We start from the raw sequence: 13,990 nt of genomic DNA, 5'->3' as shown, positions 1-13,990 counted from the left end.
TTGCTGTCTTGTTGTCCTTTTTAATTTGTTGTAGTGATTCATCCACTTCTTTTCCAAATAGCTCCTGTCCGTTAAAGGGTCTATTTATTATTGATGTCTGGACTTCTTGCTTGAATCCAGATATCCTGAGCAAGGCATGTCTTTGGAGTATGGTTCCTGTGCACATTTGCCTGCTCGCGGTATCTGCTGTGTCTACTGGAGATTTGAGGCATGTGTTGACTATGTTCTTTCCCTCTTGAATTACTGCCTTTGCTCTCTTCCTGTCATCCTCTGGGAGTTTGTTGATAAACTCCTCCATTTCGTCCCACTGTTGGTGGCCATATCTGTTGAGCAAGGCATTTGAGTTGGCAATGCGCCACTGCGTTGCGGCCTCCTTTTCCATTCTTCTTCCCACAAGGTCCATCCTTTTGCTCTCCTTCTCTGGAGGAGGTCCTGTGTTGGAGACCGCATTTGCTCTCCTGCTAGCTGTGGTAATGATGATTGAATCAGCTGTGACGTTTCCCTGTATGTATTTAGGGTCATTTGTCGAAGCTTTGTATTTCTTCTCGACTCTAGGAGTGATCCCCTTGATGGAAGCTGGTTCTTTGAACGCCTCCTTGCCTTGGTCCAAAATACTTGGGAGCATGGGAAGGTATTGTGTGCCTCTTGCGGTAGGTGCTAGAGTTTCCAGCAGGAAGCATATTTCCCCTTTTTATTCCTCTAGGGGCACCCCAAACTGGTTTGCTGCCCTCTTCACCACTTCGTTGTAGAAGCCGATGTCATCTGGGGGGGGGTGTTTTCGAAGGATAGCTGCAGATTTCTTCCCCTAGACTCTTGGTGTCGAGATCGTTCCAGTCGACTTCAAAGTTTCCTTCATTTTCGTTATCCTCCGGTAAGTTTCCGTATTCCTCGGGTCCTTCGCTTCGAGGTTCTGGTGTTGGTGGAGAGTTGAAGATAGTGTCTTCCTCCTCTTCGGCGTCTTCTGCCTCTTCAGCGTCGACGTTCTCTGGTTCTGCTTCCGGTGCTTTAGGGATTCTAAATCCTTTAAAGATTCGTCAAATTCCCTTTTTCTTTGTAAGAGAACAGCCATTTCTACCTTGAGCCTTCTTCTTTTTGTTTTGGACTTCGAGGGCCCTTTCGGCGTCGGAGTCCGGGGACTTTCTCTTCTTTTCGGCATCGACGGTTGTTTTTGGCTTCGCACCTTTTTTCTCGGGTTCTCTGTTGACCCTTGTTTTCGACGGCTTGTGCAATTTTCTCTCATCGGAGACCTTTGGATGGGTCCAGTGGGTTTCTTTTGATCGCGGCTGACCTTTGATCGCCTTTTTGTTCGACGTCGAGGCTGCCTTTGCCGGCTTTGGATTGTGGCCCTTCGGTTCCGACGGATGTTAGTTTCTTACCTTCTGTCTTCTTTTTTGACTCCTTCACCTTCTTATCGGCGTGTCTCTTTCCGGCGTCCTTTTCTATAAGTTCGATGTCCGAACTTTCATGTGTCAATTCTGCTGGAGCTGAGAGCTCCTCCTCGTCGCTGGAGAGCCCCATTTCGCTCATGGTAGGTTTGTTCGAGTCCTGCAACATCGTGGTGTAGTGGGCCTGTCTCTGATTTCGGCACGTCCTGAGTGTCTTCGGCAGGCATGCTGAACAGGCCCCACAGTCTTCGTCTTGGTGATCTAACGGCAGGCAGAGATTGCACATGGTGTGTGGGCCTCGTTGTGCGTATTTGTGATGGCACTTCGAACAAAATTTGAATGAGGTCTTCTCCATGGCCCCTACCTTGCCATTTGTGTCCTGGAGTGTTCCTCAGGTTGTTCTCCGACGATATTCCATTGAAGTTTCAGTGATAATCTTCCTTCTTGAAATTTTTTCGGGAAAAACACCAAACTTTTTTCCAAGCTTCCCATTGTGCTTCCAGACCCAACGGTGGAAAAAAGAATCTGAAGATGGCTACCACGCATGTCGACCTCCAGGAAACCGTCTGACGTCACACAGAGGACATACCTGGTACCAAATGGTGGGCGACAGCCACCAAAACAAGAAAAGAAAAAAAAGAGACAATTCCGGACCCAACCACTAGATGGCGGAATAATGCACAGCATGTGAATCCAGAAAAGGATTCACACTGCAAAACCTGTATACCATCTCTCTGATAGGCTCCTATTCTTCACAATTGCTCGCTCTTTGAGAACTTTTTCTTTTTTGTAAAGCACTCCATGAGAGTGCATGTGTTTTCCAGTTTTTTTCCTGGTGGGCTTTTCTATTCACCCCCAGTAATCCACATTTTTTTCTCACCCTTATTCTGCTCTCCCCCGGTCGCCGTCCATTGCCATATACTTCCTCCGCTCCTCCGTTGCGGTTTGCTTTCCGATGCCCTCTTAGCCCGTTATGCTTTTGCTCCTGAAGATATCTCCCTGTGAATACATTCTCACCCATGCCTTTTTCTCACCCTAGCCATGCGCATGTTCTCTCTCCCATGTCGTTCTCTCCCCGCCTGCCTTCTGTCATTGTTGCTTTGTCCCCCGCCCCTTCCCCAGTTTCTTTAATTTTTTTTCTTTAAAAAATGTTTTTATACAGAAAATTTTAAAAGTGACTTTGGCCATACCTTTTATTTATGAATCCATCTCGGATTGGTAAATGAAAATATAAAAAAACTGCTTGCCTCATATGGTAGGCGTGTGCATGGGTGTTGCTGTGCACCTACAAAATGATGCGACAGTTGCATCATATGGCTTTTTCAATTTTTCATGCTGAAAATCAACTGTGGTGCTGCACAGCATGACTAAATGTCATTGAATATCCCAATACCTTTCATAGGTGAGATTGATTGGCTTTTTTTTTTTTTGTTCAGAGTTATATATAGCGCGAACTAGACCCGAGACATCGGGTATCAGAGGGTTTTACATGAGCACCAGTTTTGTTACAGATGAACACATTCATTTTGGTCAGGCACGGGGAGATTAAGTGATTTGCCCAGATCACAGGATGTTCAGCGTCATTGCCGAGCCTCGAACCCAGTTCCCCAGATTGGAGGTCGACCGCCCTAGCTGTTTGGCCAACTCCTCTCCCCAAGCTTTGCCAAGCTTGTTTATTTTTTCAAGTAACAACTTGATCTGCAGTCCAAAAAGATGTTCCCCATCGAGAAGTACTTAAAGAATGTGCGTCTGCACCTCTGGCTTTAACCCTGATATTCTCAACCATGCATGACGGTGAAGTGACTTGCAGGCGTGTATCTCTCTTAAACTAGTGCCAACATTGTCTTTGCACCTCTAATATTCAAGTTGGAAATGATCTTTCTTTCCAGCATTACTTATTTTGCACACTTTCTGTAAGCGTCTGGGAGATATTGAATAAGCTGTTCAATATCCTCCCAACTGTGGGGCAGATCTACAAGAAAGCGCCGCGGCACGGTAAGCCCTTTGGCTGCACCACTCTGCGGCACTTTCAGAGCACAGGAATGCGACATATCTACAATGATATGTTGCATTCCTGTGTTCTTCCCTGCACTGGCGCACACACTGCTGCCATGCGCCGGCACCCTTGCACCATGGTATGTTGGTTAGAAGAGAGGAACTTGCAGTTGCATTTTAAAAGGAGTGTTCTGCATACCCCTCCGCCCACGAGTCATTCCCATACGCCTTTCCCCAAGGTTTTCGGGCTGATGTCGGCTTCCACGCTGTCGACAGATGCTCAATGTCTGTAGAAGTCTTGTGCGGTCATTTTTGAATTCCAATGTCGGGTCCAAACCCGATGAAGCAATCAGAGGCGGAGTCAAAGGGCCTCATTCAGAGTTTGGAGGGAGGGATACTCCGTCACAAATGTGACTGATACACCGTCCACCACATCACAAGTGTGTTGTATACCACTGTATTTGTAATACGGCAGACAGGATAGACGTCATATTTGTGATGCAGTATCCCAGCTACCAAACTGCAAATGCAGCCCTATGTCCTGGTGCATTATGGGTTTCGGGGAGGCATCAGTTGTGACCTCAAAACCAAAACCTTTCCTTAAAAAATACAAATTGCAACCCCAACACCCAGCACTCGATGGCAGAAGTATGCAGAGCAAGTGCTCTACAGCAGCACCTGCTGTTAACGCCTGGGTACTGCACGCTGCAAGAAAGGGCTCATGCGCGCATCATGGAAGTACTGTGCAACTGCTTCCGCTGCTACTGCCCCACTGCTGCCATCGCTAATGCCCCTCCTGCTCTGCCTCTTATACTAATGCTGCCCTGATCTGTCCGGGTGGAGGGATGGAGAAGTTAACATGCCACAGAGGACGTGCAGAGGCTACCTGGGAGTACTGCTTGTAGTGTCACCAACGGGAGGTCTGCGCCTCCCTTACACTGCCCACAGCCAGCTTATTAGCTCAACACTCCCTTGTACTGCCCTGTAGGGCCTCATCTAATCTGTCCGGATCCTGTGCATTAGGTGAACCCTCCTAGTACCTCCCTTCAGTGTCCCCCCTATACTGCCCATAGCTCATGCATTAGCTGAGCACTTCCTTGTATGGTTCGAGCCGAGGGTAGATGCAGTTAAACTAACAACTATTTTCAGAGGGTAGACACCGTCGACCCTTCTGCAACGCCTGCCAGTTTCAGCGGAGTACCAGGTTCCTTTCCTACTTCTCAGAGGAAAAAGGGGGAAAAAAGGTCTCAATCCCTTAGTAACCATATTATTGAGTTGAATATAGGTGAGGTACTTGCCCTTGACAGAATTCACAAATATGCCGAACTCGTCCCGGTGAAATTTTCCGACACCGGAACACATTCAGCAGCGCTTGCAGGTTCTGCTTTTGTTCTGAGCAGCAACGAGCAGGCGGGGAAGGGACTGATCAGATTCCAGCTTCACTCATAACAAAAGCCTGAGTTAAGGGGCCATCAGGCCTCTTTTTATTGAAGTGTCCTGGCTGGGAGCTATCTGGAGCCTCATACCTAGATGCAATGGTTGGGAAATATACGGGTAGATTTTCAAACATTTTGCACTGGGTTAGAGTCACAAAAGTGACGCAAACCAGCACAAAATGTATTTTTGAGAATTTACTTTCCAGCACAAACCTTGTTTTGCACTGGAAAGTACCCTAAAAATAGCGCGTTACTTAGCACCAAGGGGGCGTTACATGGGTGGTACATGGGCATTCCCATGCAACCACCCATGCCTTTTGACGCAAAACCCGGTCTACAAAGAATTGTAGAGAGGGTTTAGAGTCAAAAGTGAAGGCCACTTCAAAGGAGGCGCTAACAGTAGAAATGTTTTTATTTCTCCTCTCTTTTCCGACTTTGCACACATGCTGCACTGTGTAGCACACATACAAAGTGGGAAAAGCATTAAAACTTGTCTAGGCATGGTATTTTGTACAGGAAGGGTTCCCTCCCTGTACAAAACCTATGCTAGACTCATGCACACACCCTTACGATATGGCATTAAGGAGTGAAATTAGCGCCGGTGCTAGGTGGAGAGGAGGAAAGAGCCGTATCTCTGTAGATATGGTGCTCTCCTGCTCCCGCCCTATCGCGCAACGACTCACTTCTTATCACTTCACATGTACTTAAGAGAGAAATGCTTTTGACTTTGTTCAGTCCTTGTGTATTGGAGATATGCGGACACTGTAAGAATGTCAGATGTGTTGATCGCCCCAGTATTTACACAAATAACGATTTAAATACCACTATTTTCATTTCTTTTACAGCGCTTTATGCACAACTCATCCTAATGCCGGGTGTCAGAGCGCTTTACATCACTTGTACAGATTATACATTGACAATAAATCATGTGTGTGTAAATAAATATAGAGGATGTGTTACACAAGGCAGTGAGAGTCACGGGGTGTAGGAGTCACATGTCCTTCAGAGCTCACTGTGATAGAACTACAATTTATGAACTGCAACTAACAAAAGGATCTCTGTGTTAAAAGCAGTAACCCACTTATGCTAAATAAAAAACCATCATGTGCGTGTTACATCATGTGCTGTGCAAGAGACATATTATCCCCCTAGGCTACTTTGATTTAGGACCAGACCAAACACAGATCTCTCCAGCAAACACGATACCCTCCAGAGTTATCCTACCATTATTACTATTCCATGAGATTTAGCCTGCACACAAAGATCTCTGCAGTAGGTGCCTTAACCCCATAAGGTATTTTAAAATACAGACATTGCAACCAATTAAGTAGAACAGATTTACTGCCAGGTTTCTCCTTTTTGCTAATTTCTTTGTGGCAGGGTTTACAAAGAATACATGTATAAGTTGAGGCCCAGATTTTGCAACAGGGTTGCGTCAATATTTTGGCTCAACCCCAATGGAAAATCTAATTTGTTAAATATTATATTATGCTCAAATGTACTCATTATAGACCTGCTTAACATATGTGAGATCTGATGTCACTTCCTGTGATGCCATGGGTTGTGTTGCCACTTCCTGGGATGCCCCATGCGATGTCACTTACAGTGATGTCACATGTGGTGATGTCACTTCCTGCGATGTCACACATGGTGATGTCACGAGGATGACGACTACACCATTAATACTGCCCACAGCCAGCACATTAGTTCAACAATCCATACTACTGCCATTTAAGGCTGCACCTAACACTGCCCAGAGCCAGTGCTCAACAGCCCCTAACATTGCCAATGGGAGGGCTGTGGATTCCATGATACTGCCCACAGCCCACGTGTAGGCTCAGCAGCCTATAGTGCTACCCATGAGTGTCACCAATGGGAAACTGGTCTCTACCCCACTGATACTGCCCACAGCCTCCACATTATATCAACAACCTAGACCTTCCCATTAGAGTGTACCCATCTGATACTGCCCACAGCCCCCACACAATATATCAACACCGCAGACCTGCCCACTAGAGCGTTCCCCCCTATACTGCCCATGGCCAAAGCCCACACATCAGTGCAAGACCTGCAGTGCTGCCCATCAGTGTCACCAATGGGAGGATGGTATCTACCCCACTGATGCTGTCCACAGCCAAAGCCCATGCATTATCTCAACAAACCCTGGTACTGCCCGAATCAACGGCCCTTGCATTAAATCAATACCCCCTAGACCTGCCCATTAGAGTGTACCCTTCGGAAACTGCCCACAGCCTCTGATCTCAACACCCCTGGTAATGCCCCAGTGGAAGGATACTCACGCCACCGTGGGAGCAGGCAGCAGGAGTGGGTTGCCTCCTCCATTGGTGACTGGTCCAACGCCATCCAGCGTCGCTCGAATCCTCTTCCCTGATGAGCGCCCTAGGGAGCTGCTCAGCTTGCTCGCCAGCTTCTTGGGGGTGTTAGAGAGGGAGAAGTCCTCCTCGGTGCCGCAGCTGTAAATCTCCACCTTCAGCTCAAAGTCGGGACCGGCGTCGTTACTGGAACCAGAGGAAGAGAATAAGTGTGAGACCACACGCAAAAGGCAACTATGTGAGTATAGCGGGACAGTGCACGTGCAGAAAGAAGACAGATCATTAGAGGTCGGTGTTAGGAATAATGACCTCGGATCTGGGTGGGTTTCATAGATCCAGAAATGCCAAGCCTGGGCAGTAGGGGTCACTGTTAGGAAGAATGACCTTGGATCTGGGGGGGTGTCACACATCCAGCAATGCCAAGCCTAGGCAGTAGGGGTCACGGTTAGGAAGAATGACCAACTGCCAGCTGTCGACACCGAACATCACCCAAGGCCAGTTTTCCTGCTGACACTGCCACCGCACCATCATCCACCTCCAGACACCCACCGCCACCACCAACCCACCAGACGCCAGCGCACCCAAACCCCTGAGCTGCATCCTCCTCAATGACCTCTCCCCGCACAGACACGCAGTAGAAATCTTTGACCTCCTCAGCACCCTCTCGCCCGACGTAGCCTTCCTCAGAGAAACCTGGACCAACACCAGCTCGGCACCCGACTTTGCAACCAACGTACCCAACGGATACAAGATCCAGAGGAAGGACCGCCCCAACCACCCTGGAGGCGGACTCGCCATCATACACAAAACCTCCCTCCGACTCACAGCATCCAGCACGAACGACTCCACACCCCCATGGAACACCTGCATTTCCAGATCCAGATCAACCCTAGAACGACTCTTCATGGGACCCTTGTCCTACAGATCTCCCGGACCACGCACCACGTTCACCACTACCATTGCAGACCTCATTGCACCCCATGCCATCGCATCCACGGACTACATATTCCTCAGAGACCTGAACTTCCATCTCGACAACCCCAGCGACCCCAACTCTACTGCCTTCCTGGACAACCTCGCCAACATCGGACTGAGACAGCTTGTCACCACCTCCACCCACAAAGCAGGACATACCCTCAACCCCATCTTCGCTGGAGGACACAACATTCGCTTCAGCCATCTCACGCAACCCATCTGGATGGATCGCCTCCTCATCATACAACAATTCACCAAACCCCCCAGAGAATCCTCCGACGTCCCTCCCTCCCAGGACCTCTGCTACGAACTCGGCTTCTACTTCCATCTCAATATCAGGACTCTCTTCAACAACTTTGACGAGCAGAACTTAGACACCGACCCCACTCCTCCAACCGACTTCGCAATCCAGTCTACCATCACTGCCTGGACCCATGTCACCACAGAAGACATGGCCAAGACAATGAGAAGTATAAACTAAGAAGCCCCCACCGACCCCAGTCCGCCCCGCATCTCCCACAGAGCCGCCTCCACCATAGCACCCAAACTACAACATACCATCAACTGCTTCCTCGAAACAGGCACTTTTTCCGACAACTGGAAACACACAGATGTCAAGCTCAAGAAGCCCACAGCAGACCTGACGGACCTCAAGAACTACCGACCCATCTCTCTCCTCCACTTCACAGCCAAAGTCACAGAGAAGATTGTCAACATCCATCTCACAAACTTCATAGAAGCCAATCAGATACTCAATTCTTCCCAATCCGGATTCGGCAGCCACCACAGCACCAAGACCACCCTCCTAGCTGCCATGGACGACATCCACACCATCCTCAACCAGGGCCAAATGGCTGCCCTCATCCTAGTAGACCTCTCAGCAGCCTTCGAAACCGTCTCTCACCACACAATAACCGCCAGACTCCATGACGCCGGTATTAAGGGAACCACCCTCTACTGGAACCGCTCCTTCCTCACCAGCCGAACCCAAAGACTCAGACTCCCACCCTTCCTCTGTACCCAAAGGGATCACCTGCCAAGTACCCCAAGGATCCTCACTCAGCCACACACTCTTCAACATCTACACGGCCCCTTTTGCCACCATCGTCAGAAAACACGGACTCAGCATAGTATCCTACGCCAATGACACCCAGCTCATCCTCTCCTTCACCAACGAACCCAACATCACCAGACACAGCTTTCAGGAAGGTATGAAAGACATTGCCTCCTGGATGAGCAACAGCTGCCGAAAGCTCAACTAGGAGAAAACAGAAGTCCTCGGTACCAACCCCTCCACATGGGACAACACCTGGTGGCTTTCCACCCTCAGCAAACACCCCACACCCACAGACCACGCTCGCAACCTCAGCATCATACTCAACTCCTCCCTCACCATGAACCGACAGATCAACGCCGTATCTTTCATATGCTTCAACACCCTCAGCATCCCCTGCAAGACCTTCAATTGGATCCCCCCCATCCAGAAGGATCGTCACCCACGCACTCATAACCTGCAGACTGGACTATGAGAATGCCCTCTACGCCAGAATATACAAATCTCTACTCCTCAAACTCCATACAATCCAGAATGCCGCCGCTAGACTTGTTCTCGGCATCCCACAATAACACCACATAACCCAACACCTACGAGAACTCCACTGGTTCCCTGTCGAAAAGAGAGCGACCTTCAAGCTCCTCACTCACGCCTACAAATCCTCCCACAACATCAGATCCCAGTACCTCAACGAAAGAATCTCCTTCCTCGTAGCCAAGAGAAGCCTGCGATCCGCCAATTTTGCCCTGGTCAAAATACCACGCATGCACAGAGCCAGAACTGGGGGCGATCTTTCTCCTACATCGCAGCCAGGACCTGGAACAAACTCCCACTCAGCATCAGACAAACACCCACACTACAAGCATTCAGGAAGAGCCTCAAGACCTGGCTCTTCGAAAGAGGTGAAGCTGCATGAACCCCAAGCGCATTGAGACCCTCACGGTGAGTAGTGCACTTTACAAATCCCTGATTGACTGATTGATTGAGTGGGTGTCACAGATCCAGCAATGCCCCTCTAGGGCTGTAGGGGGTCACGATTAGGAGCAATGATCTGCCGCAGCTCCTGCAGTGCCTCTTTACACCAGCAGGTGTCGCTTTTGGAATGATAATCACTGGTCTGGTGGGTGTCAAAGATCCTGCAATGCCTCTTTATGCCAGCAGGTGTCGCTATTGGAACAGTGATCGCTGGTCTGGATGGTGCCTCAGCTCCTGCAGTGCCTTTTTAGGCCAGCAGGTGTCGCTGTTGGAATGATATTGGCTCGTGCTGTGGTGATGGTTGTAATGTTCTTAATAACTCATGAACTCAACTTATAGATTAACATGGAAGTTTATTCATAACAACCTCATCCATCAGCCTCCCAGGAGCAACTGACTCATGGGGCATGACATGCATTCCAAGTTCTATGTTCTATAGAACTTGGATCTCAGGAAAATAGAGAAGGAGAATACCACACATCTCCCTTCCAATAACGAATTGAACATGAGATGCAAAATGAAATACAGATGAGATTCTAACAAAGAAAATCATGAATCCACACAACTCTAATTAACATAGTCTTTCATATAAAAAGGTACCGATATCTTCCGACCACTAAGTCTCAGACATGACTTTGATAACTCATCCGAGACATTAGACAAATTAATACAAGACTTATTCATTTCAGGATTGGATTTGACAATTACAATTCGACTCAAATTTCAGATCTTTCCATTTTCCAATTTAACGGCATTTCTTAAACATTTCGTAACTCGCATGGGCACAGTAAACTTCGACCAAGACAATGCTCCTACAGGAGCCTTCACACGTACTAAATCACCCACATTTACAAGAACTTGCTTTACTTTGTTCCTTTCATCAAAATTAATTTTGTTTTTGCGCTGCAGATTTTCTTCTCTTTTTCTCCAAACACCAATGCTATTGTCTTTCACATCTTTACCCCAAGTCATCCAACCTGGACACAGACTCGTGTTAGGAGCTCTGCCTTTAAATAGCTCAAAAGGCGACTTCCGAATAGAGGTGTGAGGAATGAAACAATGAGCCAGAATACACTTTTGTAACTCATCCTTCCAATTCAAAGAATTGATCCTGGATAGTTGAATATTTTCTTTTATAACCCTATTAAATCTTTCAACTGCTCCATTGCTTTCTGGATGATAAACTGAACATTTTTTATGAATAATACCACATGATAAAAGAAAATCATTCATTTGTCCAGAGCAGAACTGAGGGCCATTGTCTGATAAGAGAGTTTTTGGAAATCCTTCTCTCTTAAAGACATCTTGTAAAAAAGAAATAACACAATTAGAGGTCACATCTGATACACACGAAATCTCAACCCATCTGGTATGAAGATCAATCAAAACAATTAAATAAGGTGTACGATGTTCACCATTGAGGGGACCAACTATATCAATAGCAATATCTTCCCATGGACTATTAGGAAGTCTACGACAAACCATGGGCACAGTACGAGGGGTAAGAAACTTATCACTGATTTTAACTTGCAAACATTCTCTAACCCCTCGCTCAATTTCCAAATCCATGGCAGGCCACCAGAAACAAGCTCTCAATCTTTCCTTTGTTTTCACTATCCCTAAGTGACCCTGATGTGCCTTCTCCATTCATTTTTAGGACTCGCTGTGCCAGCGCATGCGCTGCAAGACATTTAGTTAGTGGCTTTTCAAAGTGCTACCACAATCTTTTCCTGGCCTCAAGCTTGCGTTCACGAGCGCGTGCACGCGCGCAGCCGCCATGTGGCTTTTATGGCTCATTAAGCCTTGCTCTCCCAAGCGCCTCACTCTGCCCCTCCCCCATCGAAATGAAAACATTGATTACGGGTACCCACATCGCTTCGAAAAGACCTAAAACCATCCGAAGTAAAGGAATGTATATTTGTATTGCCTCTCTGTGTTTGTTACCAAGATTTTCTTAGAGCTAACAGTGACCTCCAGCGTTCATTTTGTGAATTGCTTTTCTGTCATTGTAAAACTAATTGCCAGCCACGGGAAGTCCGAGAATTCTAGTATACACACAGTTTAAGAAGTACGAAGTGAATGAAAGTGTCAGAAAACCGTCCCCGCCTAGCAAGAAATGAACAGAGGTGGCTTATTTCTGCATACCTTTTTTATTAGAATGCCCTTCCTGGATGAGATCTAAATAGTCAATATACTGGTGAATAGCTAGCTTTTAAATAAAATACTTAGATTTCCGCTTTGTTTTTTTCTCTTTTTAATGTCATTTATATTAGGGATTCCTTTACAATCCGTATTTGAGGTGCATGTCCACCAGTTACCCTTTTAAAGAATGGATTTGTGTACATAACTATGTTGTACGGTCTTCGAATACCTGAAACAAGCATAGACGAACACCTAGCTTCGGTTTTCTCGTTACAGACTATTTCTGACATTACAAATCAACTGTAATAAGAAAATGTGGCATTCCATTTCGCTGCATTCTGCTATTCCTTGTTGCACCATTTAAGATGACGTATGCTTGTTTAAACAGAGGAGTCGTTTACAAATGTCTACACTTGGCATTGTCTTCCTTGTGCACAAGTTCCCACATAGGTTGAGCCATATATGAAGCTCTGGGCCCAGAGACTGCCCTTTATTCGCATAGATGTTGCAGCGCTCGGGTGGTCAGCTCAGCAGGTGCTGCTCACTCAGGCAGAATGGACCTGCCAAGGAGCTTAAACGTCGGCGGTTCCCTGAATAGCATGAGTTCTCGGCAATATAAGAAGCGTTATGAGTCAGCGTGAAAATATTAAACTTAAATTTGTTTTTGTTTCAGTAGCTAGTGCAACATCCAAATGTTGGCTACGCTGGCTGGATGTGTGCCTTGGGGTTTAGATGGGAGCGTCTCTCTTGTGTCTTTTTGATGCAGCTGCTGCAATTTCTTGGTGATTCTTGGCATCTCAGTGTACTGCGGACTGTAATTATTTATGTGGACAGCATCACTGTGGGATTCCGTTCAGCTTGTTGTATTTGATTTAATGTTGTGCATTTCTAACACTGGTGCCGGAAGTCTGTGAAATGCTTTCAATTTGAGATTCCTGTATTCATATTAACCATTATAACACCACACTCATTAGAATATTTAGGTTTCTTTTATTTTCTCAACGTAAAAAAACTCTTATTATATAATCATAATGCATAATGTGCTTATAGAGTAATTTAAAGATCGGCACCGTGCTGGCTCCTTTGTCCATAGTGGTATTAGCTTTGGGAGAAAAAAGCATTGGCATAGCCAATAGGTCTCGCCTTTGGGACGTATAAGTGTTTAGCCATGCAACACTTGATGTTGTTGCACCAAGGATATTGTGCTGCATAACTCAAAACTTATAAGGTCCCAAAGGCGAGACCTATTGGCTATGCCAATGCTTGTTTCCTTAGTGAGGAAGGAGGCACCAATTTGGTCCCTCTCAGTAACATTTCTTTGTCAACAGATAATTCATCTACAACTGTTCGCCAAATTTTGGGCAAGGACTCATCATGTAAAACTTTCATTTGAATCATGCTCATAACTTTCAACTCACTATCTTTTTGAATCTCCTCTTTCCACTCATCCTCTTTTATAACACCTGAGGTTATTTCTCAAACACTGACTTCCTCTTCTAGGAAATCATCTACCAATTGTTCTTCTCCTACATCACAAACCAAACGTGACAGACAATCAGATGAAACATTCTCAACACCAGGGAGAAGTTCTACACTCAAATTAAAATCCTGCAGACCAACGACCCATTGTCTTATACGTGATGAAATGAAATCAAGTCCCTTCTTCGTAAAAATTTCTTTTAACGGTTTGTGATC

The 13,990-nt window shown here is 46.6% G+C and overlaps 1 protein-coding gene across 5 annotated transcripts in view; it reads right to left on the bottom strand.

The window, feature by feature from the left end:
• RTKN (rhotekin) overlaps positions 1-13,990 on the bottom strand; it is a 606,092-nt gene that overhangs the window by 94,771 nt on the left and 497,331 nt on the right. For all 5 annotated transcript variants that reach the window (XM_085642925.1, XM_085642926.1, XM_085642923.1 and 2 more), the window contains exon 6: positions 7,117-7,335. In XM_085642925.1, coding sequence (XP_085499051.1) covers positions 7,117-7,335 — 219 coding nt within the window. The remainder of the gene's footprint in view (positions 1-7,116; positions 7,336-13,990) is intronic.

The sequence above is a fragment of the Triturus cristatus genome, chromosome 2_2 (genome assembly GCF_964204655.1).
Source record: "Triturus cristatus chromosome 2_2, aTriCri1.1, whole genome shotgun sequence".
Lineage (NCBI taxonomy): Eukaryota > Metazoa > Chordata > Amphibia > Caudata > Salamandridae > Triturus > Triturus cristatus.
This window is presented reverse-complemented; position numbering and strand designations above follow the sequence as displayed.